Here is a 22,712-nt window from a genome sequence, read left to right as displayed (position 1 = left end):
TATTACTATAACCAGTCACTACCATTACTACTGTAGACACAACCACTACTTTAACCAGTCACTACCACCACCATAACCAGTCATTATCATTACTACTGTAGACACTACCACTACTATTACTATAACCAGTCACTACCACTACTATAACTATAACCAGTCACTACCACTACTATACCAGTCACTATATTTATATATAGTATCACTGCACATATTCCTGTTTCTTATTGTAAAACTAATGATATTTAAATAATAAATAAAAACATTTTTAAAAAAGGATTGAAACAATAAAATAACATTTTTAAAAAGTATTGAAAGGATTAAACAACTTTTAACTTAAAAGAAAAGCGCCGAACATTTTCCCCACGTCACTTCCTCCGCAGGAGTTCCAAACAAGAAACCAGAAACTGCTCAATATACTTACGAAGAACTTCTGATTTTGTTGTTTTAGCGTAGGTCGTTAGCGAAAATATGTCGTATTTAGATATAGCTAGATAACTCTGCTACTTGTTTATTCATATTTCGCTTACGGATATGGGCTGTGATCTTTTCCCACATGTTAGCAAGCTAACGATAGCTAGCTAGCTAGCTACAATCTAACTTGCCAGCAAATAAGCAGGCACTATAGCGAGCTAATAATTAACCATGTCTAGCTCTTTAACGGCAGAGCAGCAGCAGAAGATAGAGGAGAACAAACGGAGAGCTTTAGCGATTAGAGCACAGAGACAGGCTGCTCAGTCTAACAACCAGACGCCCATATCAGGGCTCAACAACCCTGCCAGTGCTCCTCAGCAAGGCATTAACACTCACTCTGGTCCACCTTCTAACTCAACTCCCCGACCAGGACTAACTCATCATCCACCTAATACTGTGCTTCAGAATTATGTTCCACGGGGTCAAGACAGGAGACCTAACCAGTTGTTTTCTAGCCCAAGGGACAAGTCTGGACAGAATTCACCATTCTCCAATACTGCCACTAAACAGGTGAGGAGTGAGACGTTTTGTACAGTTATATTTGGGTTTGGTTTGTCTGTTGGCAATGACTTTTGTTTCTAATGTACTGTTTTTTTTGTCTTTGTCTCCTCAGATTAAAGTAATAGACCCACTACCTCTCCCAAAGGGACAACATTCATTGAAAGGGTTAGATGTGTCTACAGGAGGAAGCCCCTCAGTGTTCAAACCACTTCAGCCAAAGACAACAGGTTGCCCATCATCTTCTGTTTCTGGAAGTTCCACTGGTACTGGTAGTTCATATGGAGCCAAGTCATCATCATCATCATCATCATCATCATCATCAGGCCAGAACGTCTCCTCTGTGTTCAAACCTCCACAGCTGAATAAAGCAGTGTTACCTGGTCCGTATCCTACTTCTACAAGTGCAACTGGCAGTTTCTCTGTTTCTAAACCTCATCCAAAGACCTCTTCTTCTGGGCTGTCTTCCCATTCTGGAAGTGCCATTGGTAGTTTCTATAAACAAGGAACCAAACATGGAGCCACATCACCATCTGTCCAGAGTGCTGTTCCCTCCAGCGGTACTGATGTTAGTAACTCTCTACCTGGGAAGGGCCCTACCGTCACAGTCAGAGGGAAATGTGTCTCTCACTCAGAGGAGCGGTTCAGAGTGGAAGTCGGTTACCACGCTGAGCTGATTGCTGTGTTCAAAAACATCCCTTCTCGGAACTATGGTGAGTTCTAATGGATGTATTTAAATTCATCCTGGTGATTTGCCTGGTTGAAAGGTTGAATTACAGCCCTATATAGAGCAATAACTAATATTAATTTTCTATTCTATACCCTTAGATTACGTACACTTGTTTAGTATGTGTTGTTGTTGTTTATCTTGTATCTCCCAACAGACCCTGCTACCAAGATGTGGAACTTCAGCCTTCAGGACTATCGTCAGCTGAGTATGAGATAGGCCTACACACATCATATACTTTAAGAAGATAATCACGTATATTGGTCAAGTGAAGATGTATTGTCTTTGTCCAAATAGACACTCTCTTCCCAATAGGGCTCCAAAGTAGTGCACTGTATATGGAATAGAGTGCCATTTGGGACCTTCTAAGAAGGCCCATGTATTTCCTGTTGTAGTGGAGGAGTCTGGCTCCATCTCCTGTATATGTCTGAAACCTCTGGTGGGAGGTATTGACGTGGCGCCGGCGTCTAGCCGGTCCTGTGACACTGCTGCGCTTGGGGCCCTGCTGAAGCTGTGTAGTGGCTGGCAGAGACCAGGGGCCACCGTACAGGGCCACGCCACCCTGGTGTCACGATCACGCTTCGAGGTTGACGTTGGGTACCATGTTGACGTCATCGCTGCTTTCAAACAGATGCCTTCCAAGAACTATGGTAAGTGAAGCCTGTTTAGGGCTGTTGCGGTGACAGTATTACCACCACACCGGCAGTCATGGCCGCAGTCAAATTCCACGTGACCATTCAGTCATGGTAATATTCTCTTATGCACTCTGGACATGTGTTGGTAGTAGACTTACCCAAGTCACTAATGACAATGAGGTCACTAATGGCCTGGTACTCAGGGCTCTATTGTTTCTCCATCAGGTCCTAATGGCCTGGTACTCAGGGCTCTATTGTTTCTCCATCAGGTCCTAATGGCCTGGTACTCAGGGCTCTATTGTTTCTCCATCAGGTCCTAATGGCCTGGTACTCAGGGCTCTATTGTTTCTCCATCAGGTCCTAATGGCCTGGTACTCAGGGCTCTATTGTCCCTCCATCAGGTCCTAATGGCCTGGTACTCAGGGCTCTATTGTCCTTCCATCAGGTCACTAATGGCCTGGTACTCAGGGCTCTATTGTCCCTCTAACCACTTGACATCAATGCAAATGCATTCATAAATCACATCAAACACTTATCATCAAAACAGTTAATGCTTTTAAAACTCAGCTTTAGGCTGCATTGTTTAACCTCACTGTGATGATCAGTTTGAAGAAAGAAGTTCAACAATAGGTTGAAACTGGAAAACCTGGTCGTTGTGGATGTTGTTTCAAAGCCAAACACAACGAAAGGGACGGTGCTTTGTGAGGAGGTGCTTTTACGCTCAACACTTCATATGTACACTCGCTCTGGAATGGGGAAAATATCCTTTATTTTATTCAGCTAAGTTCAATTATATTATTCTTACAATAATATAAAATAATGGTACGAGACTTATAAGCATATCTGGTCTGCTAAATGAACTAGTCTATGGTGCATAAGAGCTGTTAAACATATGTTATTAAGGATCAATGACCGTGAGACTGGTATTTGCATGACAATAACCGGCTGACAATTTCATGACAGCAACAGTTTGTTCATTTTCCTACTATTTTCAAGCGTGTTATTTAATTTTCTAATATTCCTAAGTATCATGTTTTAGATAGTACTGTGTGATATTATATGTTCTCTCTTTTGTTAAGATATGAAGACAAGAAAGTGGAGTTTCTTGCTTGAGGATTATAAAAGACTTAGTAAGTATTATCCTGTTGTGACCATGTATCTGCTAGCCTTCTCTTCTCTGCTGAATTGTCTGCGACTGCATTCTATAGTCAGTGAGTGTTCTGTGTTCTATAGTCAGTGAGCGTTCTGTGTTCTATATTCATGAATGTTCTGTGTTCTACATTCTGTGTTCTATAGTCAGTGAGTGTTCTGCATTCTATAGTCAGTGAGTGTTCTGTGTTCTATAGTCAGTGAGCGTTCTGTGTTCTATATTCATGAATGTTCTGTGTTCTACATTCTGTGTTCTATAGTCAGTGAGTGTTCTGCATTCTATAGTCAGTGAGTGTTCTGTGTTCTATAGTCAGTGAGCGTTCTGTGTTCTATATTCATGAATGTTCTGTGTTCTGTGTTCTATAGTCAGTGAGTGTTCTGCATTCTATAGTCAGTGAGTGTTCTGTGTTCTATAGTCAGTGAGTGTTCTGTGTTCTATATTCATGAATGTTCTGTGTTCTACATTCTGTGTTCTATTCAGTGTTTCTGCATTCTATATACATGTTCTGTGTTTTATAGTCAGTGAGCCCTGTGTTCTATTTCATGAATGTTCTGTGTTCTAAATTCATTAAATACATGTTTTCTGCATTCTATAGTCAGTGAGTGTTCTGTGTTCTATAGTCAGTGAAAACTGTGTTTTATTCATGAATGTTCTGTGTTTACATTCTGTGTTCTAAGTCATGAGTGTTCTGCATTCTATAGTCAGTGAGTGTTCTGTGTTCTATAGTCAGTGAGCTTCTGTGTTCTATATTCATGAATCCTGTTTCTACATTCTGTGTTCTATAGTCAGTGAATATTTATTCTAAGTCAGTGATTCTGTGTCCACCTGTTTCTAAATTCAAATGTTCTGTGTTCTGATTTAGGTTTTAGTCTGTTTTTGCATTCTATAGTCACATTTCTGTTTCAAGTCAAATCTGTTTTGTGTTGTCTATTTCATGGGGTTCTGTGTTCTACATTCTGTGTTCTATAGTCAGTGAGTGTTAATCCATTTATAATAAGTGTTCTGTGTTCTAAAGTCAGTGGAAGTTCTGCATTCTATAGTCAGTGAGTGTTCTGTGTATAGTCAGTGAATGATTCTGTGTTCTATAGTCAGTGAATGTTCTGTGTTCTATAGTCAGTGAATGTTCTGTGTTCTATATTCATGAATGTTCTGTGTTCTACATTCTGTGTTCTACATTCGGTAAATACATTCTAAAGTATTCAGACCCCTTGAATTTTGTGTCTTGTTCTAAAATTCATTAAATACATGTTTTCCTCATCAATCTCCACCCACTCAGTGAATGAAAAACGTTTTTTTAGAAATGTTTGCAACTGTATAAAAAAACATACCTTATTTACATAAGTCAAGATCCTTTGCTATGAGACTTGAAATTGAGCTCAGGTGCATCCTGTTTCCATTGATCATCCTGAATATTTATACAACTGATTGGTGTCCACCTGTTGTAAATTCAATTGATTGGTATGATTTAGGTTTTTCTGTTTTTTATTACTAATACATTTGCAAATTTCAACAAATCTGTTTTGCGTTGTCATTATGGGGTTCAGTGAATGAGGATTTGTGTGTATTTAATCCATTTTAGAATAAGGCTGTGTAACAAAATGTGGAAGAGTCTGAGTAGGCTGAAGGCCCTGTGTATTCAGTGAATGGTGTGTGGGTTCTGTATTCAGTGAATGGTGTGTGGGTTCTGTATTCAGTGAATGGTGTGTGGGTTCTGTATTCAGTGAATGGTGTGTGTTCTGTATTCAGTGAATGGTGTGTGTTCTGCATTCAGTGAATGGTGTGTGGGTTCTGCATTCAGTGAATGGTGTGTGGGTTCTGTATTCAGTGAATCGTGTGTGGGTTCTGCATTCAGTGAATGGTGTGTGGGTTCTGCATTCAGTGAATGGTGTGTGGGTTCTGCATTCAGTGAATGGTGTGTGGGTTCTGTATTCAGTGAATGGTGTGTGGGTTCTGCATTCAGAGAATGGTGTGTGGGTTCTGCATTCAGAGAATGGTGTGTGTTCTATATTCAGCGAATGGCGTGTGTGTGTTCTGTATTCAGTGTGACTCTGTTCTCTGTCCTACTTCCCAGTGGATGGTCTCGGTGCCATTCCATCAGTAGAGATTGAGCCTCTCCCTAGAGGTGTGATCCAGGTGTTCTCTGCCCTGTTTGAAGGCAGCCAGACATGGCCATCAGAGGTTCCTGAAGCTGACCTGTCCTCCATTGACCCCTCGTTGACAGGTCGTCTCATGCCCTTCCAGAGAGACGGTGTCAAGTAGGTGTTAGTCTCACTGTTATCATGACCATACAACTCATAAATAGAGAGCAACAGTAAATAACAATAGTGGGGCTATATACAGGGTATTACGGTACAGAGTCAATGTGGAGGCTATATACAGGGTACCGGTACAGAGTCAATGTGGAGGCTATATACAGGGGTACTGGTACAGAGTCAATGTGGAGGCTATATACAGGGGGTTACCGGTACAGAGTCAATGTGGAGGCTATATACAGGGGTACTGGTACAGAGTCAATGTGGAGGCTATATACAGGGGGTACTGGTACAGAGTCAATGTGGAGGCTATATACAGGGTATTACCGGTACAGAGTCAATGTGGAGGCTATATACAGGGGGTACTGGTACAGAGTCAATGTGGAGGCTATATACAGGGTATTACGGTACAGAGTCAATGTGGAGGCTATATACAGGGGGTACTGGTACAGAGTCAATGTGGAGGCTATATACAGGGTGTTACGGTACAGAGTCAATGTGGAGGCTATATACAGGGGGTACTGGTACAGAGTCAATGTGGAGGCTATATACAGGGTATTACTGGTACAGAGTCAATGTGGAGGCTATATACAGGGGGTACCGGTACAGAGTCAATGTGGAGGCTATATACAGGGGGTACCGGTACAGAGTCAATGTGGAGGCTATATACAGGGGGTACTGGTACAGAGTCAATGTGGAGGCTATATACAGGGGGTACTGGTACAGAGTCAATGTGGAGGCTATATACAGGGTGTTACGGTACAGAGTCAATGTGGAGGCTATATACAGGGGTTACGGTACAGAGTCAATGTGGAGGCTATATACAGGGGTACTGGTACAGAGTCAATGTGGAGGCTATATACAGGGTATTACGGTACAGAGTCAATGTGGAGGCTATATACAGGGGTACCGGTACAGAGTCAATGTGGAGGCTATATACAGGGGTTACGGTACAGAGTCAATGTGGAGGCTATATACAGGGTATACTGGTACAGAGTCAATGTGGAGGCTATATACAGGGTGTTACGGTACAGAGTCACATGTAGGTAGAGTTGTTAAAATGTAGATAATAACAGGCAGCAGCGTACTGGGTTGTATTCAGAGTCAAAAATGTTTAGGGAAAGGGGAAATTAGTGTTTCATATTGGAGGTGGAGGCTATATACAGGGTGTTACGGTACCAGAGTCAATGTGGAGGCTATATACAGGGTGTTACGGTACAGAGTCAATGTGGAGGCTATATACAGGGGGTACTGGTACAGAGTCAATGTGGAGGCTATATACAGGGTACCGGTACAATCAATGTGGAGGCTATATACAGGGGTACCGGTACAGAGTCAATGTGGAGGCTATATACAGGGTATTACGGTACAGAGTCAATGTGGAGGCTATATACAGGGTATTACGGTACAGAGTCAATGTGGAGGCTATATACAGGGGGTACTGGTACAGAGTCAATGTGGAGGCTATATACAGGGGGTTACGGTACAGAGTCAATGTGGAGGCTATATACAGGGGTACCGGTACAGAGTCAATGTGGAGGCTATATACAGGGGTACTGGTACAGAGTCAATGTGGAGGCTATATACAGGGGTACTGGTACAGAGTCAATGTGGAGGCTATATACAGGGTGTTACGGTACAGAGTCAAATGTGGAGGCTATATACAGGGGGTACCGGTACAGAGTCAATGTGGAGGCTATATACAGGGGGTACTGGTACAGAGTCAATGTGGAGGCTATATACAGGGTGTTACGGTACAGAGTCAATGTGGAGGCTATATACAGGGGGTTACGGTACAGAGTCAATGTGGAGGCTATATACAGGGGGTACCGGTACAGAGTCAATGTGGAGGCTATATACAGGGGGTACTGGTACAGAGTCAATGTGGAGGCTATATACAGGGTGTTACGGTACAGAGTCAATGTGGAGGCTATATACAGTGGGTACGGTACAGAGTCAATGTGGAGGCTATATACAGGGGGTACCAGAGTCAATGTGGAGGCTATATACAGGGGGGTACCAATGGGAGGTACAGAGTCAATGTGGAGGCTATATACAGGGGGTACTGGTACAGAGTCAATGTGGAGGCTATATACAGGGTGTTACGGTACAGAGTCAATGTGGAGGCTATATACAGGGTATTACCAGTACAGAGTCAATGTGGAGGCTATATACAGGGGGTACCGGTGTCGAAGTAATTGAGGTAATATGTACATGTAGGTAGAGTTGTTAAAATGCATAGATAATAACAGTAGCAGCAGCGTACTGGGTTGTATTCATTAGGGCAAACCATAGCAAAAATGTTTAGCAACGGAAAGGGGAAATTAGTGTTTCATATTGGACATTTCCAATATTTCCCCCTTCGTTTTGTGCCTAATGTATACAAATCTTATGTATCTGGTTCTTATATAGTTTCATATTGTGATAATCAGTCTGTTTGTATGACACCTTGATTGTCTTCTCCAGACAACGTTTGTTTTGTTCCCCTGATGGTTCTTGATTAATGGTCTGTTTGTATGTACAGTTGAAGTACACTTAGGTTGGAGTCATTTTCAACCACTCCACAAATGCCTTGTTAACAAACTAGTTTTGGCAAGTCTGTTAGGACATCTACTTTGTGCATGACACAAGTAATTTTTCCAACAATTGTTTACAGACAGATTATTTCACTTATAATACACTAAATCACAATTCCAGTGGGTCAGAAGTTTACATACACTAAGTTGACTGTGCCTTTAAACAGCTTGGAAAATTCCAGAAAATTATGTCATGGCTTTAGGAGCTTCTGATAGGCTAATTGACATCATCTGAGTCAATTGGAAAAGATCTAAATAAATCAGACTAGACCTCAGAAAAACAGGTGAAGACCCTCACAAGTCTGGTTCATCCTTTGGAGCAATTTCAAACACCTGAAGGTACCACGTTCATCTGTACAAACAATAGTACGCAAGTATAAACACCATGGGACCACGCAGCCGTCATACCACTCAGTAAGGAGACGCGTTCTGTCTCCTAGACATGAACGTACTTTGGTGCGAAAAGTGCAAATCAATCCCAGAACAACAGCAAAGGACCCTGTGAAGATGCTGGAGGAAACAGGTACAAAAGTATCTACATCCACAGTAAAACTAGTCCTACATAACCTGAAAGGCCACTCAGCAAGGAAGAAGCCACTGGTCCAAAACCGCCATAAAAAAGCCAGACTACGGTGTACGGTGACAGAGATCGTACTTTTTGGAGAAATGTCCTCTGATCTGATGAAACAAAATAGAACTGTTTGGCCATAATGACCATCATTATGTTTGGAGGAAAATGGTTGAGGTTTGCAAGCTGAAGAACACCATCCCAACCGTGAAGCACGGGGATTGCAGCATCATGTTGTGGGGGTGCTTTGCTGCAGGAGGGACTGATGAAATTCACTAAATAAATGGCCTCATGAGGATGGAAAATGATGAGGATATATTGAAGAAATATCTCAAGGCATCCGTCAGGAAGTTAAAGCTTGGTCGCAAATGGGGCTTCCAAATGGACAATGACCCCAAGCATACTTCCAAAGTTGTGGCAAAATGGCTTAAGGACAACAAAGTCAAGGTATTGGAGTGGCCATCACAAAGCCCTGACCTCAATCCTTTGGAAAATTTGTGGGCAGAACTGAAAAAGCATGTGCGAGAAAGGAGGCCGACAAACCTGACTCAGTTACACCAGCACTGTCAGGAGGAATGGGCCAAAATTCACCCAACTTATTGTGGGAAGCTTATGGAAGGCTACCTGAAACGTTTGACCCAAGTTAAACAATTTAAAGGCAATGCTACCAAATACTAATTAAGAGTATGTAAACTTCTGATCCATTGGGAATGTGATGAAAGAAATTAAAGCTGAAATCTCTACTATTATTCTGACATTTCACATTCTTAAAATAAAGTGGTGATCCTAACTGACCTAAAACAGGGAATTTTAACTAAGATTAAATGTGAGGAATTGTGAAAAACTGAGTTTAAATGTATTAGGCTAAGGTGTATGTAAACTTCCCGACTTTGACTGTAGTTGTATTAAACCCTGGTTGTCTCCTCCAGCTTTGCGGTGTCCAAAGATGGCCGCCTCCTCCTGGCTGATGACATGGGACTGGGGAAGACAGTTCAGGCCATTTGCATAGCTGCCTACTACAGGAAAGAGTGGCCTTTATTAGTGGTGGCCCCTTCTTCTGTCAGATTCACCTGGGCTGAGGTACAATCACATCTATTATTAGCTGTAGACCTTGGCATTTCTTATTAGCTATAGGCCTAGACTATGACATTTATTAAAATGATAAATTGCGTTTTTTTCTCAGTGTTCAATAATAGTCATGGAGTGGTACGTTATCGAGGAATGCAAAGTTAGTGTTGTTTTTGCCCTGATGGTTCTTCATTAATCGGTTCTGTTCTTTCTGTTTAGATAGACACCGTGTCAGTCATGTTCAGGGGTATGCTGTTCTTTACACATTAGTGTTAGTGGAATCTGGAGGTGTTTCGAGTAAAGAGGACTAAGTGGATTGGTATTAGCAAAGTGTTTTGTTTCTAAGCACTGTAATCCCTACTAGTCCTGTAGCTCCATTAGGTCATTCATTTTAAAGAAGAAACCAGGAACCATTTTCTTTGTCTCGCGAGCACCCAGTAAATGAAACCGTACATTATGTGGACATGGAACACCCATACGCTGTGAGGGACTGTGCTCTGTTTATTACTGTATTGAATAGAGTTTTGTCTGTGAATTATTTGTTTGCAATGCAATTAAAGTTGGTCTCCATCAGTCCTTTGTCCTATTCATCCACTCTGACTGCATGTCCTATGTGTCACCGTGTCCTATGGGTCTCTCTGGTTTCTTGTTATTCCTCGTGGTTCTGGTGTGTTCTGCTTCGTCAGGGTGTCTGTTAGTGGTTTTAAAATATATCCTTGAAGTGTAGAGGATGCTGTCAAACTGGAGCAGGGGGCTAGTTCTCATTTTAATTGGCCCATCAGGTGTGCAGTCAAAGAGGAAGGTCTAGTCTTGGGCATGCCAGAAATGTCCAGATTTTGCTCTTGTTAACTCGACTGTACCTCCCAGACGTGCTCTAGAATGTGTAGGACTCTTGTTAACTCGACTGTACCTCCCAGACGTGCTCTAGAATGTGTAGGACTCTTGTTAACTCGACTGTTCCTCCCAGACGTGCTCTAGAATGTGTAGGACTCTTGTTAACTCGACTGTTCCTCCCAGACGTGCTCTAGAATGTGTAGGACTTGTTAACTCGACTGTTCCTCTCAGACGTGCTCTAGAATGTGTAGGACTCTTGTTAACTCGACTGTTCCTCTCAGACGTGCTCTAGAATGTGTAGGACTCTTGTTAACTCGACTGTTCCTCTCAGACGTGCTCTAGAATGTGTAGGACTCTTGTTAACTCGACTGTTCCTCTCAGACGTGCTCTAGAATGTGTAGGACTTGTTAACTCGACTGTTCCTCCCAGACGTGCTCTAGAATGTGTAGGACTCTTGTTAACTCGACTGTTCCTCCCAGACGTGCTCTAGAATGTGTAGAACTCTTGTTAACTCGACTGTTCCTCCCAGACGTGCTCTAGAATGTGTAGGACTCTTGTTAACTCGACTGTTCCTCTCAGACGTGCTCTAGAATGTGTAGGACTCTTGTTAACTCGACTGTTCCTCCCAGACGTGCTCTAGAATGTGTAGGACTCTTGTTAACTCGACTGTTCCTCCCAGACGTGCTCTAGAATGTGTAGGACTCTTGTTAACTCGACTGTTCCTCCCAGACGTGCTCTAGAATGTGTAGGACTCTTGTTAACTCGACTGTTCCTCCCAGACGTGCTCTAGAATGTGTAGGACTCTTGTTAACTCGACTGTTCCTCCCAGACGTGCTCTAGAATGTGTAGGACTCTTGTTAACTCGACTGTTCCTCCCAGACGTGCTCTAGAATGTGTAGGACTCTTGTTAACTCGACTTCTGTAGCTCAGTTGGTAGAGCATGGCGCTTGTAACGCCAGGGTAGTGGGTTCGATCCCCGGGACCACCCATACGTAGAATGTATGCACACATGACTGTAAGTCGCTTTGGATAAAAGCTGTCTGCTAAATGGCATATATTATTATTATATTATTATATTTTGTTCCTCCCAGACGTGCTCTAGAATGTGTAGGACTCTTGTTAACTTGACTGTTCCTCTCAGACGTGCTCTAGAATGTGTAGGACTCTTGTTAACTCGACTGTTCCTCCCAGACGTGCTCTAGAATGTGTAGGACTCTTGTTAACTCGACTGTTCCTCCCAGACGTGCTCTAGAATGTGTAGGACTCTTGTTAACTCGACTGTTCCTCTCAGACGTGCTCTAGAATGTGTAGGATTCTTGTTAACTCGACTGTTCCTCCCAGACGTGCTCTAGAATGTGTAGGACTGGAGCAGTTGTAGTCAGTGACAGTTTGCTCAGCATCTGACCACAGTTCCTCTCAGTATGCCATTGTTCACAGCTCTAGAATGGCTGCCCTCTGTGCAGGACTCTTGATTGTCAACAACCTGACTGTTCCATCATCAGCTATGATCTCTAGAGGATGGACAAGGACTCTTGTTCTCATAATGGACTGTTCCTCCCAGAAGACGTGCTCTAGAATGTGGAAGATTCTCTTTAGGACTGGAGACAGTATATATTCTATGTAGTTTAACAAAGGTAATAGAAGTTTTCATTTGATCTCTTAAGACTGTTGGGTTGGACTGTGTTCTTATTAGTGTGTTGTCACTGTTTTCAGGTAGCTAAGACTGTGATTAGTTAGTTAGTGTTGTCTTCAGTTTCTACTATGTTCTCAATCTCAGGTAGCTACGTGTGATCTCCTCCTCCTGCCATGTCCAGACCCTCAGAGCTCTACAGGCAGTGGCTGCCCCTCCCTGTTCCCCCACTTCCTGACTTTGGGACCAGGTATCAATGTGATTGTCAGTACAGGGCCTGTTGCTCTAAGACAACCTGAGCTCTACAGGGCCTGGTCTGGTCAACATCATCAGCTATGTTCTCCTGAGCTGGATGGGACAAGCTCCAGCCTAGGACTTGTTCTCTTGCTAGCTGGCGTGGGGTGTTCTCTCCAGTAACCTGGACTTGTTGTTCCCTGCTAGCTGGTGTGGGGTTGGGAACTCTGGCTCCAGTAACCTAGGACTTGTTCTCCTGCTAGCTGGTGTGGGGTTGGGACTACTCTGGCTCCAGTAACCTAGGACTTGTTGTTCTCCTGCTAGCTGGTGTGTGGTTGGGACTACTCTGGCTCCAGTAACCTAGGACTTGTTCTCCTGCTCTGGTGTGGGGTTGGAAGATTCTCTTGTTCTCTCAGGATCCTTGGGACTATTTAGACAACCTAACTTATATATTCTCCTGCTAGCTGGCGTTTAACAAAGGTAAACCTAGGACTTGTTTTCTGCTATTTGATCTCTTAAGACTGTTGGGTTGGACTGTGTTCTTAACCTAGTTGTGTTCTCACTGTTTTCAGGACTAGCTAAGACTGGCTTAGTTAACCTTCAGGACTTGTTGTTCTCCTGCTAGCTGCCGTGGGGTTGGGACTACTCTGGCTCCAGTAACCTAGGACTTGTTCTCCTGCTAGCTGCCGTGGGGTTGGGACTACTCTGGCTCAGTAACCTAGGACTTGTTCTCCTGCTAGCTGCCGTGGGGTTGGGACTACCTGGCTCAGTAACCAGACCTCAGAGCTCTGGGGTTGGGACTAGGCTCAGTAACCTGGACTTGTTATTCTCCTGCCCTCCCTGTTTGGTTGGGACTACTTGGCTCCAGTAACCTTTGGGACCAGGTACTGCAATGGCCCGTAACCTAGGACTTGCTGTTTCCTGCTAGCCTCCAGTCCAGTAACCTAGACTTGTTCTCCTGCTAGCTGGTGTGGGGTCTACAGTAACCTAGGACTTGTTCTCCTGCTAGCTGCAGTGGGGTTGGGACTACTCTGGCTCCAGTAACCTAGGACTTGCTGTTCTCCTGCTAGCTGCCGTGGGGTTGGGACTACTCTGGCTCCAGTAACCTAGGACTTGTTCTCCTGCTAGCTGCCGTGGGGTTGGGACTACTCTGGCTCCAGTAACCTAGGACTTGTTCTCCTGCTAGCTGCCGTGGGGTTGGGACTACTCTGGCTCCAGTAACCTAGGAGAACTGAAGCTGATGTTAGAGGAGAGTCTAATGCTACGCCGTCTCAAGTCAGAGGTCCTCTCTCAGCTTCCTGCCAAGCAACGCAAGGTTGTCACGGTGACCACAGACGGTATCAACACCCGCATCAAGGCAGCTCTGTCTGCCGCAGCCAAGGATCTGGCCAAGGGACAACACAACAACAACGTGAGTCCAGGGGAAGGGGATTATTACTAAAAACGATACTCTTACAGCTAATTTTGACGCTAGATGAGGCGTGTTTCAAGAGAGCATTCCATAGTTAGCGTTCATCTAGTTTCACCTTGTCTTGTTAAACTCATTCGTCTCCTGTTGGGTTTTTTGTTCTGTTCCAGAAGATGAAGCAGTCTCTTCTGGTGTTCTTTAACCACACTGCTGAGGCCAAGATTAAAGCCATCATGTGAGTTGAAAGTGTTTACCCCACATTGACTGCTGAGAGCATACTGTTTTAAACCAGTTCTGTTTTTGTTACTCAGGGAGTACATCATGGACATGCTAGAGTGCGGAAGAGAGAAGTTCCTGGTGTTTGCTCATCACAAGCTGGTCCTGGACTTTATCACCAAGGAGTTGGGAGAGAAGGTGAGAAGAACAGGATGCTAAACAGACTTAAAGTTTATCCACACGAGAGAAAGACTTTGGTTTAGATGACTCACTTTTCTAGTAAATATTGAAATCCGTACATATTTATGCCTTATGCCTTGACTCTCCTGGAAACTGGGTGCCTAATGGCACAAGTGGTTTTAGTTTATCTTTAGGTACATTACTTGCTTTTCTTCTAAATATTTAAAACATGAACAAAAATAGCATAAATAGGAAAGTATACCCGTTTCAGTTGAGGACTAGGATGTTTACAGCTTTGCCATACAGATTGAAAAATAGCTGAAAATAGATTTTTGATGCATCGATTCTATGGCAAAGGGTGTATGAGTTGATATGTAAAACAACGTGAGATTCATAACTTCAAGCTAAAATGATTGTACAGAATTCATGCCACCAACAAAATGTTGAATATTTGGGGCATACAGTCATCGCAGCTCTGCATATTGTGTTGTGAAGATACAGAATCAATAGACCTTTTAGTTTGATATTGCCCTCAGGCAGCCTGTTTCTGGTCTCGTGTTCAGGAATGGCTGAAAATGAACAGCATTGATCTAAAATTTGACCCTAGAAATAGTACTGTTAGGAGATCTGGAGAGACCTGGTCAGTCAATTACTAATATACTAATACTCTTAGTAAAAGTATTTATCTTCAACTCCCAATCTGTGGATTCTGTTCGATTCGATAGATTGAAATTGTATGTTAAACATCACAGCAAAGTTAAAAGAAAACATTAAGTTATTTACATTGTTTTCTTTTGTCTTTATCTTTTTTTTTTTCTTTTGTTGGTTGTTGGTGCATTGTGGGATGTGGACTTGGGGGTGTCTTGGGTGTGGGGAATGGAGGGAGAGGTTATTTTTTTGGGAGGGGTGGGGGGGACAAGGATGGTTGAGAGGTAGCTCTTGGAGAACAGTGAAGGGGGGGGTCTTGGAGGGCTGGTGTCCTGGCAGTTGGGAACTTGGGCCGGTGGCTGATTCAGGTCCCGTTTTGGACCTTGTGGGAGATCTGTCGAAGTGCCCTTGAGCAGGGAGGTTGACCCTGGCCTGTCCTGTGGGTCGCTCTGGATGGAAATCTGTTAGATGACTGAATGTGAATGTCGAGCGGCTTCACTGCAGGTAGAATGTATATTTTAATATTCAATAAAAAAAGATGAAACATGACTGTCTTGTGTGTTTCTGTTGCTCATGTTATTTCAGGGTATCGACTACATCCGTATAGACGGCTCCACGCCGTCGTTAGAGCGGCAGCAACTGTGCGACCGGTTCCAGTTCACTGACAAGAGCTGTGTAGCGGTGCTCTCTATCACTGCAGCTAACATGGGCATCACCCTGCACTCCGCTGCTTTGGTGGTGTTTGCTGAGCTATTCTGGAACCCTGGGGTAAGGTCTTGACCAACCGTTTAACCCCCTAGAGTTTGGCCTTTGCGGAAATCTAATTAGCATAATATGAAAATCCCCTTCGAAATCGGTCAGTTTACGATGGTTGTCTGCGTCTCAATCAACTGCATCCGCTATGTAACACTTCCTGTGGTGAAACAACAGACTGCATCCGCTATGTAACTCTTCCTGTGGTGAAACAACAGACTGCATCTGCTACGTAACACTTCCTGTGGTGAAACGACAACTGCATCCGCTATGTAACACTTCCTGTGGTGAAACAACAGACTGCATCTGCTACGTAACACTTCCTGTGGTGAAACAACGGACAGACTGCATCCGCTATGTAACACTTCCTGTGGTGAAACAACAGACTGCATCCGCTATGTAACACTTCCTGTGGTGAAACAACAGACTGCATCTGCTAAACACTTCCTGTGGTGACAGACTGCATCCGCTATGTAACACTTCCTGTGGTGAAACAACAGACTGCATCTGACTGTGGTGAAACAACGGACTGCATCCGCTATGTAACACTTCCTGTGGTGAAACAACAGACTGCATCTGCATCTGCTACGTAACACTTCCTGTGGTGAAACAACGGACTGCATCTGCTATGTAACACTTCCTGTGGTGAAACAACAGACTGCATCTTCCTGTGGTGAAACAACAGACTGCATCCGCTATGTAACACTTCCTGTGGTGAAACAACAGACTGCATCTGCTACGACACTTCCTGTGGTGAAATGACAGACTGCATCCGCTATGTAACACTTCCTGTGGTGAAACAACAGACTGCATCTGCTACGTAACACTTCCTGTGGTGAAACGACAGACTGCATCCGCTATGTAACACTTCCTGTGGTGAAACAACAGACTGCATCTGCTGAACACTTCCTGTGGTGAAACAGACTGCATCCGCTATGTAACACTTCCTGTGGTGAAACAACAGACTGCATCTGCTATGTAACACTTCCTGTGGTGAAACGACAGACTGCATCCGCTATGTAACACTTCCTGTGGTGAAACAACAGACTGCATCCGCTAAACACTTCCTGTGGACTGATCTGCTAAACACTTCCTGACAGACTGCATCCGCTATGTAACACTTCCTGTGGTGAAACGACAGACTGCATCCCTGTGGTGAAACAAGACTGCATGTAACACTTCCTGTGGTGAAACAAGACTGCATCCGCTATGTAACACTTCCTGTGGTGAAACGACAGACTGCATCCGCTATGTAACACTTCCTGTGGTGAAACGACAGACTGCATCCGCTATGTAACACTTCCTGTGGTGAAACAACAGACTGCATCCGCTATGTAACACTTCCTGTGGTGAAACAACAGACTGCATCCGCTATGTAACACTTCCTGTGGTGAAACGACAGACTGCATCCGCTATGTAACAATTCCTGTGGTGAAACAACCAACGTGTTTCCTGTGGTGAAACAACAGACTGCATCCGATGTCTTCACCTTTCCACAGAGGGAAACAAGACTCATATTAGTTCCTGTGGTGAGCCTGAACTGTTGGGACGGACTGCATCCGAGTCTCACTTCCTTTCCACAGAGTGGTGAAACAACAGACTGCATCCGCTATGTAGTGGTAGCCTGAACTGTTGGGTGAAACAACCAACGTGTTCGTGAGAGTCTCACCTTTCCACAGAGGGGTCATATTAGTGTGTAGCCTGAACTGTTGGGACGTGAGAGTCTCACCTTTCCACAGAGGGGTCATATTAGTGTGTAGCCTGAACTGTTGGGACGTGAGAGTCTCACCTTTCCACAGAGGGGTCATATTAGTGTGTAGCCTGAACTGTTGGGACCCGACAGACAGAAGTTGGCAGATCGGCTGTTCTTAGTAGTCTTAGGGTAATGACCTGTCTAACCCCGGGGTAATGACCTGTCTAACCTCTAACCCCGGCTCTGGGGGAAGGTTCCTGACCTCTAACTCCTTACCCAGTGGTGTCACCAAACAGAGTGTCAGGGTCTTGGTTGACAGAAAAGTTGTGAATACTAGTGAAACCTCCAGCATGCTACAGCTGCTCTGTGTTCATATATCCTCCTATACTGTCTACCATCCTCCTAATGATGCCCTCTGGAATCTATCAGATAATGATCCAGGCTGAGGACAGAGTGCACCGTATCGGTCAGACCAGCAACGTGGACATTCACTATCTGGTCGCCAAGGGAACCGCAGATGACTACCTGTGGTACGCCAGCTCCTCCTCTTTAATCAGTCTGAACTAACCTCTATATACTCTAATATCTATTCGGTTGATAGTTCTGAAGGAACCATTTGTCCAAATGGGACAATAAAGATATTGATTGATTTTTGTATCTCTGTAGGCCCATGATCCAGGAGAAGATGCATGTTCTGGAGCAGGTGGGCCTATCAGAATCCAACCTGTCAGAGAAGGCGGAGTCTGCCAGCTTCCACTCCAAGGTGAGGGGCACTGTTGGTGTTTGGTACACAGATGGGCTACTCTAGTCATGGAATAGTCAGGTTGGCTGTTGACCTGTCAGGCTCCTACACTACATCACTGGCATGGTTTAGGTCCTCTCAACCCCTTAGAGGACGAAGTAAACACCAATAAACCTTCAACCTATGGTGAATCATTTCTATTGGTCTCTTCCAAGATGACAATGCCCCCCATCAACAGGGGTCAATTGAGTCAATTATTTTGGATGAGATGGGTCCCATTTATGTCTGAGGAAAACCAAGCACTGTATTATGAACCTGTACAGTAAGAACCTCAAACCAACGGTCCAGCACGGTAGTGGTAGTGTGATGGTTTAGGGAGGCTTTGCTGCCTCAGGACCTGTACGTCTTGCCTTAATAGAAGGAACCATGAATTCTGCTCTGTATCAGAGAATTCTACAGGAGAATGTCAGGCCATTTGTTTGTGAGCTGAAGCACAGCTGGGTCATTCAGCAAGACAATGATCCAAAACACACAATGAAGTCTACATGAAAATGGTTAAAAAGCAACAAATGTGAAGTTTTGGAATGGCCTTGTCAAAGTCCAGACCTAATCCCAATAGAGATGTTGTGGCAGGACTTGACCAGTTCATGCTGGAAAACCCACACATGTTGCTGAAGTAGTTCTGCAAGGAAGAGCCAAACCACAGTGATGTGAGAGACTGGTCAACAACTACAGGAAGTGTTTGCATTCTATTATTCTCACTCCTAATTCTGTACCAAGTACCCCCAGATGTACTGGTGCCCCGGTTGAGAACCCCCAGGCGTACTGGTGCCCCGGTTGAGAACCCCCAGACGTACTGGTGCCCTGGTTGAGAACCCCCAGACGTACTGGTGCCCTGGTTGAGTACCCCCAGGCGTACTGGTGCCCTGGTTGAGTACCCCCAGGCGTACTGGTGCCCTGGTTGAGTACCCCCAGGCGTACTGGTGCCCTGGTTGAGTACCCCCAGGCGTACTGGTGCCCTGGTTGAGTACCCCCAGGCGTACTGGTGCCCTGGTTGAGTACCCCCAGGCGTACTGGTGCCCTGGTTGAGTACCCCCAGGCGTACTGTTGCCCTGGTTGAGAACCCCCAGACGTACTGGTGCCCTGGTTGAGTACCCCCAGATGTACTGGTGCCCTGGTTGAGTACCCCCAGACGTACTGGTGCCCTGGTTGAGTACCCCCAGACGTACTGGTGCCCTGGTTGAGAACCCCCAGACGTACTGGTGCCCTGGTTGAGAACCCCCAGACGTACTGGTGCCCTGGTTGAGTACCCCCAGACGTACTGGTGCCCTGGTTGAGTACCCCCAGACGTACTGGTGCCCTGGTTGAGTACCCCCAGACGTACTGGTGCCCTGGTTGAGTACCCCCAGACGTACTGGTGCCCTGGTTGAGTACCCCCAGACGTACTGGTGCCCTGGTTGAGTACCCCCAGACGTACTGGTGCCCTGGTTGTGAACCCCCAGACGTACTGGTGCCCTGGTTGAGAACCCCAGACTTACTGGTGCCCTGGTTGAGTACCCCCAGACTTACTGGTGCCCTGGTTGAGTACCCCCAGACTTACTGGTGCCCTGGTTGAGAACCCCCAGGCTTACTGGTGCCCTGGTTGAGTACCCCCAGGCGTACTGGTGCCCTGGTTGAGAACCCCCAGGCTTACTGGTGCCCTGGTTGAGAACCCCCAGGCGTACTGGTGCCCTGGTTGAGTACCCCCAGGCGTACTGGTGCCCTGGTTGAGTACCCCCAGGCGTACTGGTGCCCTGGTTGAGTACCCCCAGGCGTACTGGTGCCCTGGTTGAGACCCCCAGACGTACTGGTGCCCTGGTTGAGAACCCCCAGACTTACTGGTGCCCTGGTTGAGAACCCCCAGACTTACTGGTGCCCTGGTTGAGTACCCCCAGACGTACTGGTGCCCTGGTTGAGTACCCCCAGACGTACTGGTGCCCTGGTTGAGTACCCCCAGACTTACTGGTGCCCTGGTTGAGTACCACTTTTATAGAGAATAGGGTGCCATTTGAGAGGCAGACAAAGTGTTTGTGTGTGTGTGTGTTGTGAAGTGTGAGTGTGTGTTATGAAGTGTGAGTGTGTGTTATGAAGTGTGAGTGTGTGTTATGAAGTGTGAGTGTGTGTTATGAAGTGTGAGTGTGTGTTATGAAGTGTGAGTGTGTGTTATGAAGTGTGAGTGTGTGTTATGAAGTGTGAGTGTGTGTTATGAAGTGTGAGTGTGTGTTATGAAGTGTGAGTGTGTGTTATGAAGTGTGTGTTAGTGTGTGTTATGAAGTGTGAGTGTGTGTTATGAAGTGTGAGTGTGTGTTATGAAGTGTGAGTGTGTGTTATGAAGTGTGAGTGTGTGTTATGAAGTGTGAGTGTGTGTTATGAAGTGTGAGTGTGTGTTATGAAGTGTGTGTGTTATGAAGTGTGTGTGTGTGTGTGTTATGAAGTGTGTGTGTGTGTTATGAAGTGTGTGTGTGTGTGTGTTATGAAGTGTGTGAGTGTGTGTTATGAAGTGTGTGTGTGTGTTATGAAGTGTGTGAGTGTGTGTTATGAAGTGTGTGAGTGTGTGTTATGAAGTGTGTGTGTGTGTGTTATGAAGTGTGTGTGTGTGTGTGTGTGTGTGTGTGTGTGTGTGTGTGTGTGTGTGTGTGTGTGTGTGTGTGTGTGTGTGTGTGTGTGTGTGTGTGTGTGTGTGTGTGTGTGTTATGAAGTGTGTGTTATGAAGTGTGTGTGTGTGTTATGAAGTGTGAGTGTGTGTGTGTTATGAAGTGTGAGTGTGTGTGTGTTATGAAGTGTGAGTGTGTGTTATGAAGTGTGTGTGTGTGTTATGAAGTGTGTGTGTGTGTTATGAAGTGTGTGTGTGTATTATGAAGTGTGTGTGTGTGTTATGAAGTGTGTGTGTGTGTTATGAAGTGTGTGTTATGAAGTGTGTGTGTGTATTATGAAGTGTGTGTGTGTGTTATGAAGTGTGTGTGTGTGTTATGAAGTGTGTGTGTGTGTGTGTGTTATGAAGTGTGTGTGTGTGTTATGAAGTGTGTGTGTGTGTTATGAAGTGTGTGTGTGTGTTATGAAGTGTGTTATGAAGTGTGTGTGTGTGTGTGTGTTATGAAGTGTGTGTGTGTGTTATGAAGTGTGTGTGTGAAGTGTGAGTGTGTGTGTGAAGTATGAGTGTGTGTGTGAAGTGTGAGTGTGTGTGTGTGTGTTATGAAGTGTGTGTGTGTGTGTGTGTGTTATGAAGAGTGTGAGTGTGTGTTATGAAGAGTGTGAGTGTGTGTTATGAAGTGTGAGTGTGTGTTATGAAGTGTGAGTGTGTTATGAAGTGTGAGTGTGTTATGAAGTGTGAGTGTGTTATGAAGTGTGAGTGTTATGAAGTGTGAGTGTGTGTTATGAAGTGTGAGTGTGTTATGAAGTGTGAGTGTGTTATAAAGTGTGAGTGTGTTATAAAGTGTGAGTGTGTTATGAAGTGTGAGTGTGTTATGAAGTGTGTGTGTGTTATGTATTTCAGGACTCCCAGCAGAGGAGGATCACAGAGATGTTCCAGAGGTCGTTCACTGAGGGGGAGGATGATATGGATGAAGCCCTCCTATTGGAGGCTGTGGGGGCCTGGGATGACCCTAGCAACCAAACAGGATGTGATGTAGAAGAGAGCCCCAGCAAAAAGAGACGCATAGAGGACTACTTTGGCAGATAATTGCTGGAGGAAATCAAGTGATGTCCCATATATACCTATGGTATATGCTGGAGGAAATCAAGTGATGTCCCATATATACCTATGGTATATGCTGGAGGAAATCAAGTGATGTCCCATATATACCTATGGTATATGCTGGAGGAAATCAAGTGATGTCCCATATATACCTATGGTATATGCTGGAGGAAATCAAGTGTCCCATATATACCTATGGTATATGCTGGAGGAAATCAAGTGATGTCCCAAATATGGTATATGCTGGAGGAAATCAAGTGATGTCCCATATATACCTATGGTATATGCTGGAGGAAATCATCTACTATCATAATGAAACTAATTATCATGCGTAGTGTACTTTGTTCGATCAGCTGTTTCTGGGTATTATTTTTCATCTTTGTAAATATTGCTCTCAACAAACTTTTTCTTTGCAACCAAAGTAAAATAAATGGAATTTTTGGAAATGACTGTTTCCAGTTTTATTAGTAGTATGTACAGCGTCTTAACGAAATGCTTGCAGGCTCCTTCTCAACAAGGCAACAACGATAAGAAATATTCAAAGATAAGAATGCACATATAAAGTAAATGGCACCGTAGAATATAGATCTATTTATTTTTTGCTTAAGTATAGATGCTCTTTCCATAGTTGTTCGGTAGGATTCAGATCAGGACTCTTAGAATGACACTTCAGAATAGTCCAATGTTTTCTTAACT

At 44.5% G+C, this 22,712-nt stretch overlaps 1 protein-coding gene across 1 annotated transcript; it reads left to right on the top strand.

Annotated features, from left to right (window-relative positions):
- The first annotated feature begins 376 nt into the window (after window positions 1-376).
- LOC123993454 (SWI/SNF-related matrix-associated actin-dependent regulator of chromatin subfamily A-like protein 1) lies at window positions 377-22,191 on the top strand. The gene is made up of 15 exons (XM_046295660.1): window positions 377-981; window positions 1,085-1,682; window positions 1,854-1,904; window positions 2,092-2,346; window positions 3,411-3,461; window positions 5,553-5,736; window positions 9,807-9,981; window positions 12,557-12,673; window positions 13,830-14,054; window positions 14,222-14,286; window positions 14,363-14,465; window positions 15,681-15,863; window positions 17,971-18,071; window positions 18,208-18,304; window positions 21,816-22,191. The coding sequence occupies exons 1-15, from the start codon at window positions 643-645 to the stop codon at window positions 21,999-22,001; spliced, it is 2,730 nt and encodes a 909-aa protein (XP_046151616.1). The 5' UTR covers window positions 377-642; the 3' UTR covers window positions 22,002-22,191.
- The last annotated feature ends 521 nt before the right edge of the window (window positions 22,192-22,712 follow it).

The sequence above is a fragment of the Oncorhynchus gorbuscha genome, linkage group LG01 (assembly GCF_021184085.1).
Source record: "Oncorhynchus gorbuscha isolate QuinsamMale2020 ecotype Even-year linkage group LG01, OgorEven_v1.0, whole genome shotgun sequence".
In the NCBI taxonomy this organism is placed as follows: Eukaryota; Metazoa; Chordata; class Actinopteri; order Salmoniformes; family Salmonidae; genus Oncorhynchus; species Oncorhynchus gorbuscha.
This window is presented reverse-complemented; position numbering and strand designations above follow the sequence as displayed.

Bases quoted from the DNA above. Each gene is read 5' to 3' on its own strand.
- LOC123993454 (XM_046295660.1), top strand. From the start codon at position 643: ATGTCTAGCTCTTTAACGGCAGAGCAGCAGCAGAAGATAGAGGAGAAC. The intron at 3,462-5,552 runs GTAAGTATTATC...CCTACTTCCCAG, and splicing joins TGAGGATTATAAAAGACTTA to TGGATGGTCTCGGTGCCATT. The intron at 18,072-18,207 runs GTACGCCAGCTC...GTATCTCTGTAG, and splicing joins ACCGCAGATGACTACCTGTG to GCCCATGATCCAGGAGAAGA.